Raw genomic sequence first — 17,487 nt, 5'->3', positions numbered from 1 at the left:
CATAGTGACATCTAGAGTAAATAAATACGAATTCAACATTAACAATGTGGCATTACCATAATGAAACCTCATATTTTGGTGAATACATCAAACTGTTTGTGTGATAGAAGAACTGCAGGCAGGAAGTGGTGTGTCAAATTTTTTACGTATACGCTGTACAGCTTGGTTTTTCTACGTCATTGTATAAAGTCCCTACTGCAAATGGATCACAACCGGAATAATACCTGGTCACTAGAGGTTCTGTGGTGGTTCTTTTCCACTGATGGGCTACAGTTAATAAACCTATGAAATGATCTATATGGTGGGTAAAGCTGATAAAATAGATGTAAAGTAGGTGTACTTAATAAGAAGCACTGCAATCCTCAGTGGATAATCTTAACTATCCATCCATCCATGCATCCATTTTCCTTACCACTTATCCTACCCAGGATCGAGAGAGAGAACCTGGAGCCTATCCTAGGGAACTCGGGGCACGAGGCAGGAGGACGCCCTGGATGGGATGCCAACCAATTGCAGGGCACAATTGCACACACATTCACACACTATGGACAATTTGGGAATGCCAATCAGCCTACAATGCATGCCTTTGGACTTGGGGAGGAAACCAGAGTATCCAGAGGAAACCCCCTAAAGCACGGGGGAGAGCATGCAAAATCCACACACACAGGGCAAAGGCAGGATTTGAACCCACAACCCCGAAGGTGTGAGGCAAACATGCTAACCACTAAACCACTATACCCCTAATCTCAACTAGATACTGAAAATTTGTACCCAAGTACAGCTGCTTTAATCGTAAGGACAGTATGTCCATCATAGGACTCTTATTCACAACTTTTTAACACATACACTTTGACTTTATAGCAAACAATTCTAAAAGAGTAATGATTTACAATCACGCAATCCTGTGTCATCCAGAAGAGGACGGGTTCCCTTTTGAGTCTGGTTCCTATCAAGGTTTCTTCCTCAGACCATCTCATGCAGCTTTTCCTCACCACTGTCACCTCTGGTTGCGTATTATAGATATAAGCCTACATCCGAACTTATAAAAAGCTCCTTTGTGACAAAGGCACTTGTTAAATACACTATACAGATAAAACTGAATAATAAACTGTTGTCTCAGAACTAACTATATGCATGCCTGAGACAACATCTGTTCACAATGTTCCTTAAAATAGCTTTGAACAACTTTGTATTGGTGTAAAATTTGCACATTATAGGGGCCGTGATGCTGTAGATGGAGACGTGCAGTAATGCGTAGGTGGTCATATAATTGCAGGCTTTCATCTTGTGCAGATCGTGTGCTGATACCTTCCCACACCTTCCATATGCATCTGAATCACTCATTATCAGCTGTGCAGCAAACACATGAATATTTACAACTAAACCATTAAGCAAGTAAACAGGAGCATCTAAATTTTCGTTTTCCACAGGCAGAGTGGTGTTCACAATTTACATGCTCTCATAATTCCTCCATAGTGTATTTAGCATGGGTAAAGTGTAGTTAATGTGGGATTTATTTGTGCGCTAAGGTTATGTTCACGTCTACAGAGCAGGATAGGAGGATATTAGTGTACACTCTGGTGCTGCTACATATTGTCTTTTTGTCTAATTATTCCTAATGTGTATTAGCCATTTGTATTATTATTACTATAGTGTATAATTATTATTTATACACTAAATAATAATTCCCTCCACCCCAAAAAAAGAAAAAAAAGAAGAAAAAAAAACCCCAACTCAGACAAACATTATATGTGCACAATTTTCTCCTAATCCCAAATGCGGTCAATCAGCTTGGTGTCATATGTTTCGGAGCTATAAGGCTAATGCTGCTATCAAGTAAGGGAAGCTAATGGCTACCAGTTTGGCATGATACCATGTCTAAACCATTACACACGCAACTCAAATCACACTCAATATTTCTGACAGAATATGACAGTGTTTTCTATAAAAATGCTGTTAAAAAAAAGATGGAAAACTTCAAAACTGTCATAGCTCTATCTTCAATGCTGATCATATTTTTCTTTAGCACATACAGCATCAGACTCAGGTAGCAGGCATGTATTATCTGACACGAGATGTTAAGCCAAATGAAAACTTTAAAATTGCGAATTACATTAGAGAAAGTCCAGATTTTTTGGGGGGGAAAACATTTTTGTCTTATGAGAGCTTTGTGCAAATTGATGTATTAAGGAGACTCTCTCATATGAACCTTGATTGAGTGACTGTATAATTCTCAACGAGTTATTGCAAGTTTATATATAGATTACTCGGTCATGATTAAATCGCTCATTTATTTCAATTACACACGCAAATGAACTTGGATGAGTCATATTAAAGACATGAAAGAAAACAATCCGAAACAAATCCAGAAATGAAGACAAACAAGACTAGACATTCAAATAGAATGGTACCCTAAAGGCAAAAGAGTTAGGATGTTTACGATAGCCAATGTTTAGTCTTAAGAGCTCTTTCACTTTGTACTCTTTGTACTTGCTTCAGACACCAAACATGTCATGGCTGATTTCACAGCATTTGTGTAAGGGTAACAACGTGTCAATTGTATTCATTTTGGCCTGAGCTGTTCCTTTATGTTTCATGAAAACAATTCTGCTGAGTGGAAAAGAAGAAGAAGAAGAAAAAAAGGCTGTTCTCATACTGGAAATGGTTCTTGTGGTTTAGAAAAGCGCTGATAGCATCTTCAAGCCTTCTATACACAGAAGCTATCAGAGAAAATAATAAGGCATATAAGAAATAAATGAAACAGCACTTCTTTTGGAAAAAGAGGGCTACTTCATTAACCCTGTGTGTGTGTGTGAGAGAGAGAGAGAGAGAGAGAGAGAGAGAGAGAGAGAGAGAGAGAGAGAGAGAGAGAGAGAAAGAGAGAGTGTTATGGGTTTGTGAAGAAGTATCTAACACTAACGATCTGCTCTAGTAATAGTGGGTCTTTCTAGCATTAGTGCCTAACTGGGCTATGTGTTCAGTAGCTGTACCTTGTGTTTCTCAGGTCGAGTCCAAGAAGCCTGCAGAGGACACACAAAAAAAAGAAAGAGAAAAGGGAACAAAAATGGCAAACAAAGCCTTAAAAATGACATATCTGCCACAGGTTTTAAAGATAAACCACTCACAGCTTGTGTGCAGCTGAGCAGTATGAAACATTGGGCAATATAAAATAAAACACTGGAAAGGAAAACAAATCCAAGCTCTCATTATATGGTTCAAAATGTTCAATGTTATTCAATTGAACTATGCAACATGGCATGCTTTATTCATTCTGTTTGTTTAGAGATGTTCAAGGTCAAGGAGAGCTGTAGTATCCACTTAGTAATTCGCCTAACTATACTAGTCTCTCTAGGACAAGGCCATTCAATCCCTGTCTCTATTCATTTACCTTCTGTTTATCAGGCAGGATGGATTTCAGTTCTATGATCCTTTTCATGCTAAATAAATGAAAAGAAGTTCTTCTAAGTAGCAGTGGAGTGAGTGAATTCTTAGATCAAGGCTATTTGTATGTGTGCCTGTTAAATGTTTCAAGAGAAAGTCTAATCTAAACAAACTTCAAACCCATCCTTGTCTTGGGTAACAAGAATACTGATATAATGAGTTACTGAATAAAAAAACCCTTTAGAAAGGTAGAAAGATTCATCATCCTAATCAGCCAAAGAACTTCTGAGGTACCCCTTTCTTTCTTTTTTATCTCGATTTTCCTCCCATTTTCTTCCTAATTTGGTCTTGGCCTATTCCTACCCACTAGCCAGCCCTCCCCATCATACCACAGCTACTCACCAGGGATAGTGAACACTAGCAAGTGCTTCCTCTGAGACACATGAATCCAACTAATTACATGTTTTAGCTGTGACAAAGAGCATTGTAACACACTCAGAGGAAAATGTTATCTGCCCTCTTCCACATTCATGAGCTCACAGACATGCACAATTGGTGAGGTTCACTGTGATTATTTCATCAGTAACTCAAACAGATCAAAAAACAAATAACAATAAAAAAAAAAAAAAAAAAAGAGTGAAGTAAAATATTGCAACTGTGAATAAATCTTCTAAAGGAACCCCTTCAGAAAAGTCAGAAGTTTTATTAATCAAAGAAACCCTTCAGAATTTATTTTTTCAAAGAATTTGATTGGTAGAAAGAGCCAATGATGTGAGGGTCCTGGAGCGACTAGATAATTTGCAAATAATTCGAACAAATTCAGAATAACATATATAAAGCTTTCATCACTGCCATTAAAAAAATATATTAACGACATTAAATAACCATGAATTTATCCAAGCAAAAATGAATATTTTTACTCGCAATTGTAATGAACTAAACAGGAACAACACTGTAGCCTCGGGACAGTTGACGAGCGTACTGGGAATTGTTGATAGATTCCAACTATCGCGATGGTTATCAAATCAGATGATGGGGCAGTGGTGGTTTGGTGGTTAAGGCTCTGGGTTACTGATCGGAAAGTTGTGGGTTCAAGCAACAACACTGCCAAGCTGCCACTGTTGGGCCCTTGAGCAAGGCCCTTAACCCTCTCAGCTCCAGGAGCACTGTATCATGGCTGACCTGCGCTCTAACCCCCAACTTCCTGACATGCTGGGGTATGTGAAGAAAAGAATTTCACTGTGCTGTAATGTATATGTGATCAATAAAGACTCATTCTCATTACCTGTCTGTCGGAAAACACGGTGTCTGCAGCTTTAAAATGGACGAAAATTAAGTATATTTAAATTATTCTGCATTCTATATGTATATAATTTCAGAGCAGAGCAGCACAGCATCTTTCTCTGACTACTGCTGCTGTCACCAGAGAGCACATACATGTGTAGTTTATATAATTATTTAAAACTTGTAATGAGCTTAGTTACAGCTTAGAACTAATTACAGTATAATGTGTAAGCATTCTTGACCTTGTCAACATGTAATTAGGCAAAACAACCCCCCCCCCCCCCCCCCAAAAAAAAAAAAAAAAAAAAAAAAAAAACATGACTAAACACTAGCGATTACAGCTACAGCTTATTGTAACCAGCATACAGTATTTTTGCAATGTAATGACGTGAATTGCGTTACATATGTCTGGCCACTCCCCCTTCACCCAGCCCCCCCGTCAACTGGTGATCATTACGGGGCATTACAGGATGATCTCATAAGCCTACTACACTGCTAATACTATTACTAACAAATACACATTTGAGTAGCTACACACTCAGAATAAATGGCTAAAATTTTTATAAAGTGTAAAGGTATTTCACATCTTGATGTCCTTGTGCTCTGAATATGCAGCAGGATTTGACTTTGGATAATAAAATATCTTTTCAAAGCAAGAAGCACAGCCTGTATTTTCACTCCAAGCATTAGAAAACCTTCTAAAGCTGACCTTCAAACTTTAACTACAAGAGGTCCACATCCTGGAGGTCCTAAATGTTTGTGAAGCTAGTTGTAGACCTCTGTAAAACCTTTTGATTCGTCTTCTCCCAGAGCAGCTTGACTGTGTCAGATGGATGGACAGGATGTTCCAGCCAACCGTGCGTTCCTCCTGTCTAAATATCTAATATCTCTTTTCCGGGAATGTGTGGGTTGTTTGAAAAAGAAATGTTACTTGGAAAATACCAAATTCTTGTCGACCAAGATGAGTCAGCAAACTCCCTAAATACAGCAGATGTGATGGGGCTACTCAATGATTAACCATTAACCAAATTATTTATGGTAGAGAGACTTTCCAATGCTGCAACCGGAATATCTACCTGCTCTGTAGGACTTGGTCAATAACAACCCTATTTATCACGTGCATTCCTGAGATGATGCAGATGCTGATTGGCACGTTCGTATTGCCAGGAAGCATTAGCAAGTTCCTTATCTGGACTCATTTCTCTATGTGACTAAAAAGGGATCAGAATGCTTTGTAACGACTGCCATGATGAGTAGGTTTCCCAGGAGCCTTTTATACCTGAGTCACATTCATTAAGCCAAAATCAATGAAGGGTCTTTTTGAGCTCCATGTTTTATCAAACAGCTCACAATGGTGTTTTTTTTTGCAGATTTTATCTGCACCAGTGATAAATTAAAAGACATGAATAGAAAATTAATACATATGTCAAGATTCTCTTGTGACTCCTGACATGCTGACAACAAGCCAGCGAAGCTCACGTTTTTTTTTTTAATACTGCATAATAGCATTGCTCTATTGTGGATGTCCTTTCATCCAGTCATCCAGTGATCTGGCACAGAGCTAAAAGGAGAATAAAGGCCCAGCACTGGGAAGCAGAGTTGCAAATGGAACCTGGCATGAAGGGAAAAAAGGAGTCATAACTCATTCTCTGAGGGAATTATTCATAAAAGTATCAACTGGCCTACCAAAGTCTTTGAAAACACATTTAGTTAATTGGAACAGACTTTAGGAGGCTTGTCTGGAGCACGTTTATACTTAATGGAGTTACACAACATCTAACGGATAAGAAACTCTGCTGGAATAGGACTTGGAGCATGACAAAGACTGAATGCTCACACTCGGCAGATAAAAAGAACATAAAAAGTTGAACGTGTGCTTTATTAGACTGACTTGTAATAACGATTTTCAAATGATTTCATTATCTCTTCTTCACCAGTCTGCCATCGGGTCATCAGGGCTAAACCCTTGTGTTTTGTCCTGACACTCATTTCATCTTACTTTCTCTGCGATAAACATATTCACAATCACACAGCCGTCTTTTCCTGACCTCTCCGACACATGCTGGGTATTAACACACCCACTCAGACACTGGCCATGCATACAGCAATGAGTTTAGTCACTTGGACTCTTGTCTACTCTGAAAACGCTTTGTAAAAATTGGGTTTTTACAAGTGCTCTTGATGGTGATTGTGAATGGGATTATGCAAAAAGCTGAAATATCAGCTTTCCAATTCCAGCGAGATTTCATTCAGCATTGATATTCATACCTGACCTCCCATTAAGTAAGGCTAATAAGGGATTAGGGTCTTACAAGCCAAGCACTGCTCTATACTGAGGGCGAGAACAAGAGTTGAGACTCCTAAAATGCTGCACTCATAGCTGAATCATGTTAGAGAGATGAAGATAAAAGAATATTCTACTTTCCAGTCATATGTCTGTACCTAGTTTTTGTTATCATCTGCATTGTAACTATATACACTGTATTTTCTGAACAAGTTGATTTCAAATATTTAAAAAAAAAAAACATCTATCTCAAAAAAACAAAAACAAAACAACATTAAACATATTTATACCACAGCTCTGATCTGACCAGTCAGAAGGTGTTGACAATAGTTCTAATACCATATAATTTCTACAGTAAAGAGACTCGTATGGTAGATGCTTCATATAAACAAATTAAAAATGTTCAAACTTTGTGATATAGTGACGTTTTCTGTGAGGACACATTCATTTAGAGGTAAAGCTGTAACTTTAAGGTTTTTGACTTTGCACTGTCCGTTTTCTCAGTAACATGACGAACTGTGCTTCAAGAGAGAAAAAAGAAGCTGGTGAGGGAACAAGTGTCTATAGCTGTCATAACATACACCGATCAGCCATAATATTAAAACAGGTGAAGTGAATAACATTGATTATCTCATTACAATGGTACCTGTCAAGGGTTGGGATATATTAGGGAGCAAGTGAACAATCAGTTGTTGAAGTTGATGTGATGGAAGCAGAAAAAATAAGCAAGTGTAAGGATCAGAGCGACTTTGACAAGGACCAAATTGTGATGGCTAGATGACTGGGTCACAGCATCTCCATAATGACAGGACATCTGGGGTGTTCCCAGTATGCAGTGGTTAGTAACTACCAAAAGTGGTTCATGGAAGGACAAGCGGTGAACTGGTGACAGGGTCTTGGGCACCCAAGACTCACTGACGCGTGTGAGGTGCGAAGGCTAGCCCATCTGGTCTGATCCCACAGAAGAGCTACTGTAGCACAAATGGCTATGATTGAAAGGTGTCAGAACACACAGTGCGTACACAGCTTGCTGTATATATCAGAGTACCAATGCTGACTCCTGTCAACCACTGAAAGCACCAACAATGGGCATCAGAACTGGACCATCGAGCAATAAAAAAAAAGTTGGCCTGCTCTGATGAATCACAAGTCCGAACCATGGAGGTCCCACTTTGCAACTTAAAGAACTTAAAGGATCTGATGCTAACGTCTTGGTGCCGGACACCACAGCACACCTACAGAGCTCTTGTGGAGTTCATTCCTCGACAGGTCAGAACTGTTTTGGCGGCGCATGGGAGACCTACACAATATTAGGCAGGTGGTTTTAATGTTATGGCTGATCGGTGTAAGTGATAACAGGAACTAACTTGTTTTTATGGACATATTAAATGTAAATATAAATGGATAAAAAGTACAATGTGTCATTGTTTAATATGTCGGGTATACCAATAACTCATATCAGCCTGCAATGCAGCAGCCAGCTGTTGATTATTTTTCTTTAACAGCATTTCTACTCATATTAAACAGCAGTTTATTTAATACCTTAATTTGTTTATTAGATAACTATAACTTTTATGTTTAACTAAAATTTTCAGCACATAATTAAAATGTGTTATGTTATACCACATAACCTTTGTATTGGCAACACAGATAACAACGTGTGTGATTTTAGCTACAACTCCTGATGTATTTAACACCTAGCTAACTAGTTATGTTGAACCCTCTGTGCAATGATAACTAGCTTAATAGCAAGCTAACACTAGATAGCTAGCTTTAGTGAACACTTCTTTTTCAAGATTAAATAGTTTTAAATATTGCCGTATGGTATGATACTGTATTACTTGCCCTTTGTATTAGCAGCATTGCTAAAATTATGTGTGATTTTTTTCTATAACCTCTGAGGTAAATTACTTACAACTGGGCTATCACAATTTGACTAATGTAAAAATGATGACAGGTACATGATTTTACTGTTTATATGAAAAAGAAATGGTCTTTTCTAACATCAACCCTGGCTCTGTTTTTGTCTCAGAGCTCATGTAATAATAATGGAAAGACATCTTCTCTGCTTCTGGGTGGAACATGAAGTAATACAAAAACAGAAGCCTTTTCATTATTTATCTGGTTTGTCTTTTTGGATTAAGTGAAGGTGCCAGGCTGAAATACATACCGAGAACACTGAGTTCTGCTGTTCTTCACAGGGCTACTGTGCATTTCTGACATTTAAAAAATAATAATAAATTTATTATGACAATAAAGCCTAAGCATGTGAAAAATTGGAGATTAGATTGTGATTGGTAGGTGAGCTGTAGCCACTGACAAAATATGCTTATTTTCACTCAGATCACAAGGTTTTTGAATACATCATTAAAGGCTATTCATATTCAAATAACAGCATATGTAAGAACATACATGATTTATTCAAAAAGCACCAAACAATTGCTCATAAATAGAAAATCAGAAACGTTTTAAACCTGGCTATTGTTATTGAAAGTTCAGAGCTGCGTAATGCTGTCTGAGCATTTCACACATTTAAAAGGGGCTACGTGAATGGGAAAACAAGAGCAGATTTCATTCCAGGATAGAGGAGACTGGCAAGAGATCTGTGTAAATGATCAAAACAAGATTATCTTCTTAAGATAGTATGCCATGACGGTTTAGCTGCATTACCTTTTTTTTTAAATTCAGGTTTTCTAAGAAGAAAAAGAAAATCACACATGCTGAATGGATGAGATGAATACTCTTTCTTGTCATGATTTTACTCAGGCATTCTCATCTTGGGTGTATAAACCGCTGTATATGGCAGCCTTTGTGAGTTTCAAAGAAACAGTGACAATATACTTGGAACTGAATTCCTTTTTTTTTTTTTTTGGCTAGATTTCCAGGTTAGCTCTGGATAAAAACATTTACAAAATCCAGCATGCAATCAGGTGGACTATTGTAACTCAAATATCACCTCTTCTAGACATAAACATGAGGTATATCTCGTTCCTGCAGACCAACAGCAGTCCCCGAGGCCAGACAGACAGGTCTTTAACCAGGCGCTTTCAGCAGCATATGCGATACATGAAGCCAGGAGCTGGCTCTGACACATCAGCTGTTCAATTCAACACACTAATCCCTACACACAAGGAGCAAAATACATTCCAGAGAGGAAATGTTCACCCAGAACCTTAACCACACAGGTCTTCCAGCTCAGATAAGGCTGTGTAAGAGAAACGCATACAGAATGGCTGAGAACGTGCATCTCAGCGAAACTCGACACACGGAGCCTGTGACCGTAACTAGCTCTGAGTACAACAAGGTCCAGACTTCAGTAGTTCCGGAAGGTTTCATTTTAATTTTCCTCCCATGTAGCATTTCCAGCTGTCAAATTTAATATGACAACAGTGATGTCATGATAATGTGGTGGCAGAATGTAGACTACTGCAGACTAAATGCATCCAATTCTCGACTGACCTCAGAGTAGCTGAGGAGGATGTATAAGGTTTTCCCATAGATTTAATCACCCATTATGTTTACAGACCTGCCAACTGCAAAGAGGAATAATGCATACTCCTACCAGAGGCGGTGATAATGGGAGGCACAAAATAAAGCATTAAACAGAGAACAAAATGTCGTTTTTGATCATTTTCAGTCAAAAAATGTTGGTGACTTCACAAACAAACATAGTTAGCTGTTGTTAATTACATATTTGTGTAATTTTAGCTAAATCAAACATACACCAATCAGCCATAGCATTAAAACCTGTCTAATATTGTGTAGGTCCCCCTTGTGCTACCAAAACAGCTCTGACCAGTTGAGACATGGACTTCATAAGACCTCTGAAGGTGTGCTGTGGTATCTGGCACCAAGACGGTAGCATCAGATCTTTTAAGTCCAGTAAGTTGCAAGGTGGGGCCTTCATGGATCGAAACCATTCCTGAACAATTTTTGCAGTGTGGCAGGGCGCAATATCCTACTGAAATAGGCCACTGCCATTAGGGAATACTGTTGCCATATAGGGGTGCACTTGGTCTGCGACAACATTTAGGTAGGTGGTACGTGTCAAAGTAGCATCCACATGAACACCAGGACATTAGGTTTCCCAGCAGAACATTGCCCAGAGCATCACACTTCCTCCGGAAGTTGGTTTTCCCAAACATTCTCCAATTATCTTGACAGAAAGCACATTTTTCTAGAAAATCAAATCAAGACCACTGACTAAAGAGTACGAATGTGAGATGGGGAAGGGGGCGGGGCCTTCTTGAGATCGGGTAATGTTGGAAAGTTCGAATCACCTTTGCAACAGTCTGTGCAACGTAACAGAAACGATACATTAGCAATTGGTTTAATGCATATTCAGTTTTGTGACAACTATGAAGTGAACCTCAGTATTTTCATCCTGGTTATGGCCCGGGCATTCGGGACCCAAATTATCAGTTCTACTTTGCCGCATCAGGTCAAAACCGTTCTGCAACCTTCCTGTTCAACAAGTCTGATTATTACGCTCAAGTGCAACTAACAATTAAAGCAATTCAGATGTCAGTCGAGACCTGTGTTCAGAAAGAGACGCTAGACACTGTGTAGCCTTATCATGTTTTTCAGAAGAATGCAGGGAGGGGAATAGGAAGTGGAGCGAGGAAGCCAAGTAGAAGGATAAAGGACAGTGAGACAGACAGACAGAGAGAAATTGGTTCTGTGCAGGGCTGAATATCGATAAGAGCTGTGAGCGGATGTCGATTGATGCTGTTCGTCTGTTTCCGGATGAAAAATGAAGGAATGGAAATGGGCCATTTCATGGCTAATAATTATGTGTAGCGGTGGAAAGGTGCAGAGGGCAGTGTATTTATAGCACAAAAGCTGCTTCCTGCTGTTCCTACTGCATCTATATGATACCTTTATACATACATACATAGACACACACACACACACACACATATATATATACATATATATATATATATATATGCATTAATATATCAGCTAGAGTGTGATAAAACTGAACTGTGTGACAATGCTTTTCTGGCTGCCTCTTTATTTATTCATTACTATACATTATTTATATTGTGAAGACATTTAAAAAGAGTGTTTTCACACTTTAGGATTCTGTGCAAAGGAAGTTCGGGAGCTATATGCAGACGTTAGCTTAAACAAGAGCTTACGCTAAATGCATATGAGAATAGAATTGACAATTTAGATTTATATACTTGTACTAAATTGGCATTTATATTCATCGTCAACAGTTATACACTTAAGGTGCATTCAGACATACAGCGACTCACAGTGACAAAGCAACTGCAGACCATTCATTTTCAATGAGAGCTGGTGACTTCCAGCAACACTGGCGACTAGATGTGGACATGTCCAGTGAGAAAAGTTTAACTTTATGCAAATGTTTTAAAAAAAAACAACTTTATGACATGGTGCAGTGGCTACCAACGGGAGTGAAGACAGTAGAGCGCACGTTATCCCTTATCAGCCATGCTGCCTGTGAGTCTGAATTGCTTCGTGGACTTGGACAATCAGGAGTTTGCACTTTTGCCACAGATAGGTGGCTGCAATGGCAAAGAACACACACTGCTTCTCCTTCATCACATAGGATATGACGCATGACGGAAATGCTCTCCCTCCTGAATGTTTTATTTTAGCAACAAGAAAACTTGGTATCTTGTCAAAATGTTAATGCTAATTGAGCCACCCACTGATAAATGTTACTATGGCAACCAGTAGTAGGAACACATACAGCGACTGGCAACTTGCAGCGATTAAATCACAGAATGTGTGAACGTACCTTTATACTATACACAACGATCCACCGTATGCAAAAGTGTGTGCCTTTACCAGACTCTTTCAAAAAACTGAGGCCAAAATCAAATCTAAAATGTCAGGGCACTCTGAACCTAAGAACTTAAAAGCAAATGTTGGATTAATACAATTCTGACAATCATTATTATTACTTTAATACATTTTGTTCAAAGACACAGCTAAGACACACCAAGCTTCTAAAAAATTCAAATCAAAAATAAAAAGCATTTATAAAAATGATCACAACTCAAGTGTTACCGGGTGGATTATCATTCTAATAGATAAACTGCACCAATGCTGTCATACTTATTTTTTTTTATCTGCGAATAGCTTAAATGAATGATTTAATAAGCCTACCAAACAGAATGGACGAATCTGAACTTTGCACGTTCTTAAAAAGAGCAACAGGGCAATCCTCTGACCTTTAAATGCCTGTGGCATGACCTTTTGATCAAATCTGTATGGAAATTTAGCCTTACTAACTCCCCTGACCTCATATCAAACACTCGAGGTCAGGAAGAATCCATTTAATATATTACACTGGCTTCAGCCACCGAGTAATAACAGGCTGGGGAACAAAGCTGAATAAAACACTGTTTAAATAACTCATCAGCAAACAAAAGATGACCCTGTCCTGACCAATGCCCTCTGAACCCAGAGTTTCCCCACAAAACATCCAACCCCCCATCCCCCCAACCACCCCAAGCCCAGCACCTGTTCTCCCTCGCTGAAGACGCGCCTGCCGAAGCTCCAAATAATGCTGGGAGTGGGGTCACCCGTGGCCTCACAGGTCAGGACAGTCTGTTCCTCTAGCTCTGACGCTGTCCGGTTCTTCAGGTATGTGATCTTTGGTTGCACTACACGCACACGCACACACACACACACACACACACACACACATACACACCCAGTACAGAACTGCTGATAAACTGCTGCTGAGAAAATATCGATCATGCATATGTTAAGACTGCTAAAACACTTGCCTAGACGCAATGAGCTGGAAAATGCAGTGTTGCCAATTCAACAAATCTATTTCAACATAAACTGTATCCTGATGTACCTAATTATTTAATGTCTAAATTGTATATATTTTTTATTCAGCTTCATTTGTTGAATGCTTTAAGCGATATTTAACTTGCCTAAATAAAATCACTTTCTCAGTTAAGCCATGTTTGGTGTTCGAAGTGCGCTTTTTCACTTATAATTTGGATAATTTGGATGCATATGCAATATGATTCTAAACGGATAATTACAAGCTTATGTTACTTGTTAGCTACATTAGCCTCACACCTCCACTGCAAAAATAAACATGCAAACATCAGACAGCAAACACGTCTTGGCTGATCGAATGCATCCGGCTTATGTGAACAGTTTTCATTTTTGGCCAAACTATCACTTTAAGCATTGCTCATCCAGGGCACATAAGGAGCATGTGCAATTTCATCTGACAAGATGGGAGTATCACTGAAGAAGAGCTATCTAAAAACTTGCTTAGGATTGCAACCTAAACCATTGCTCATCCTTCATATAGACTATAATTTCAATTCTCCTGCTGAGGCAGGACACTCAGGGATGATTATCTGTCTCTTACCAAACACCTTGAGGCTGATCTCCTCCTGCTTCTCTCCTGCTTTATTGCGGGCGATGCAGGTGTAATCTCCCTCGTCCAGCTTCTTCACATCTTTGATTGTCAGCTCTGAGCCGTCATCATTCAGGCTGTATTTCTCATCGGCCACCAGCACTACATTATTACTGTGCCAAACAAGAGGGAGAGCGGAGAGAGAGAGAGAGAGAATTACTGACCTTCATATTCGCTATACATCTGCAGTATCTTGAATATATTTGCTTCCTTTCTCACATGCCTTAGAGATGTTTTTTTTAATAAAAAAGCCATTCTGTAATCATATCCAACAGTATACTGAATGATATCCAGTGTCCTCATGAAATCCCAGAATGCATTGCAATTGGTTAGCTTCCAAATGATGGTACAAAATACCCATAATGCACATTGACAGTTGTTGTAGTAGGATTTTTTTTTTTTTTTTTAATTGTGGTTGTTCAACCAAGCCATGTTTAGTTTCTAAAGTTTGCTTCTTTAGTTCTTGAGGCATGAGGCTAATAAAGCTAAGCGTGGATGCAATGAGAGTCTATTTCAGCCTGTAAATATCTGCCTCAAACCACAAGCAGTTCTTCAGTGAAGTCACATAGACTTGCTGATGTGGTTAAGGACATGTGTGGTTAATGTGACTTAGTGTTATCTATAATCTATAAACATAAAGAAAGCTTCACTGTATAGCTAACGTTGTCAGAGATCTTGGACAACTCACTTTTTCCTTCAGTGCATGTTTATTTGGTATCATTCCGTGCACTACAACGATGTCATTAGAAGATGATAATATACAGAGTGCATGTTCTCCCTGTGCTGCGGGGGGTTCCCTCCGAGTACTCCGGTTTCCTCCCCCAGTCCAAAGACATGCATGGTAAGCTGATTGGCATGTTCAAAGTGTCCGTAGTGTATGAATGGGTATGTGAATATGTGTGTGCCCTGCGATGGACTGGCACCCTGGCCAGGGTGTACCCCGCCTTGTACCCTGGGATAGGCTCCAGTTTCCCCGTGACCCTGAAGGAAGGATAAGCGATATAGAATGGATGGAATATACAGAGTGTCCAAAGTCAGAAACCAATGATAGTACCAAGAAGTACCAATCTATTGTCAATGCCAATCTATGTCAGTGTGTGTGTATATATATATATATATATATATATATATATATATATATATATATACATACAAACACACACTGCAATCATCCATATCATCTTCACCAAGGCACAGCTGATTTACATTTAGTGATGCCCACAAAACTCCATAAAAGTTCAGAGATGAAAATAACAAAATAACATCTAAATGGTTAAGAGTACACACACACATAAACACACACTAACACACACAATTACACACACACACACACACACACACACAAACCCATCTTTTTATAGGACAGCATTACTTTTGTTCTGATTGCATGTCTTATTTGTCTTAATTTAGAGATTTGTTTTGGATTGCTTTCTTTCAAGTCATTAATATGAAATGACAGATTTGTGTGTAATTAAAATAAGCGATTTAACCTTGACCATGTAATCCATATGTAACTTATCCCCAATTACATGCTTTGAAGCCAATAAATCAAAGTTTACATTAGTGAGTCTCCTTATATGAAATTTAAATTAACTCATTGGATACAAAAGTTTATCTGAGCGAACTGGATTTTCTTGTGTAAATGTTTCTGAGACTGATTTATGAATAAATTAATTGGAATCCAGCTTGATAAACAAGAATGTACAAAGCATGTATTTACAGAAAAGATTTTGGGTGAGACTTCCATTGCATGTTAGATCTAGTGCAGAACAAAAGAAACAGCCTTCAGAAACTAAATGTCTTGGATGAACAATCACATTTGGTGTAAAGAGAAAATTGTGTACATTTTTGGTGAGCTGTTTCTTTAAAACCGATTGCACAGGGCTGGCACAAAAGAAGGAAAGATTGTATAAATTCAGATCCACACTGCTGCCAAATCAGAGTCAGTGCTAGAGAGTGAGAGCAAATGAAGAGGAGGTGAAAAAAAACAAGGCTCATTTGCTCTGTCACACTTCGTTGTTTAATAGTGCGGTCTGAGCCGACATAACAGCCATAAAGAATACTCGGAGGCCATAAAAATCAAGTACTGATGTGAATCTTGGTTCACGTTCCAAACCGCAGCTGTGACCCCTGTGACTCTAAATCAGGTCGGATCAAATCCCTGACCCAACCAGCTCGAAACAGCAGCAGCCATCCCAAATGGTGGCCAAATGACAGTGCTGTCAGTGCAGTGAGGAATAAATAAGGTTCAGGTAGTGAGGCTTGATGTAATCTTCTTCTGCCTTGCTCTCTTCCTTGCTTCTTTTTCCAAAATAGTCACTAATGCTTCAGGGAAGCGCCCACTAAAGGCTGCCAGACATCGCTGCTAACAGCATCTGTAATGATAAAATAGCACTTGGCCACCCTTTTATTTATTTCTTTTTTACAAGCTACGATAATGCTGAACTCCCTCTGCTCTGGATGGAGAGGGTAGCTAGTGTTGGTGAGTTACTTAATGGAGACCTGGCTAAACTAAAACTGCGACAGAGGTACAGTAAGTGTTTGTGCAGTGCTGCCCTACTTACCGCACCCATGTGACTGTTGGCTCTGGGTAGCCATCCGCATAACACACCAGTGTCACAGCCTGCTCGATGTCTGCAGTGGCATTGAGCTCTGCATAACGGGTCCTAATACTAGGCAGAACTGAGAGAGAAAGGAGCATGTGCTATAAATAAAGTCCAACACATGCAGGTCAATAGCGTATGCGCTAATTCACATGTACAGCCCCACTGAATCACTTTCACTAATTGAATAGTGCTAGTATCCACAGAGATTGGGTCAATGGTACACCCCCCCTTCTTATCTCCCACCTCCCAAAATGGATTAGGTTGTAAATCCAGGCTTTCAGAATTGGATTTCATGCATTTGGATTGACTCCTCACCATTGACGATGACCTTAATGACCCTGAGGTCGATCTCTCCCCGAGCCATGATGCGCCCCTCGCAGATGTAGTCGCCCTCGTCTGACTTTTTGATGCCATGGATCTGGAGGTGGTTGTTGCTGAGGAACTTGAAGCGAACTGGCAGACAAAATACAAAATCAGTCAGTAACTTTTCCTGATTGGGATAAGAA

General features: G+C 39.2%; 1 protein-coding gene across 11 annotated transcripts in view; it reads right to left on the bottom strand.

Moving 5' to 3' along the window:
* ncam1a (neural cell adhesion molecule 1a) overlaps positions 1 to 17,487 on the bottom strand; it is a 318,752-nt gene that overhangs the window by 90,322 nt on the left and 210,943 nt on the right. For 6 of the 11 annotated variants that reach the window (XM_047162039.2, XM_047162041.2, XM_047162046.2 and 3 more), the window contains exons 5-9: positions 17,297 to 17,434; positions 16,940 to 17,057; positions 14,328 to 14,488; positions 13,451 to 13,593; positions 2,991 to 3,020 (exon numbers count right to left, since the gene is read on the bottom strand). In XM_047162039.2, the coding sequence (XP_047017995.1) occupies positions 2,991 to 3,020; positions 13,451 to 13,593; positions 14,328 to 14,488; positions 16,940 to 17,057; positions 17,297 to 17,434 (590 nt within the window). The remainder of the gene's footprint in view (positions 1 to 2,990; positions 3,021 to 13,450; positions 13,594 to 14,327; positions 14,489 to 16,939; positions 17,058 to 17,296; positions 17,435 to 17,487) is intronic. The other 5 variants (XM_053687993.1, XM_053687994.1, XM_017492982.3 and 2 more) reach the window with 1 other exon arrangement.

The sequence above is a fragment of the Ictalurus punctatus genome, chromosome 18 (assembly GCF_001660625.3).
Source record: "Ictalurus punctatus breed USDA103 chromosome 18, Coco_2.0, whole genome shotgun sequence".
Taxonomy (NCBI): Eukaryota; Metazoa; Chordata; class Actinopteri; order Siluriformes; family Ictaluridae; genus Ictalurus; species Ictalurus punctatus.
This window is presented reverse-complemented; position numbering and strand designations above follow the sequence as displayed.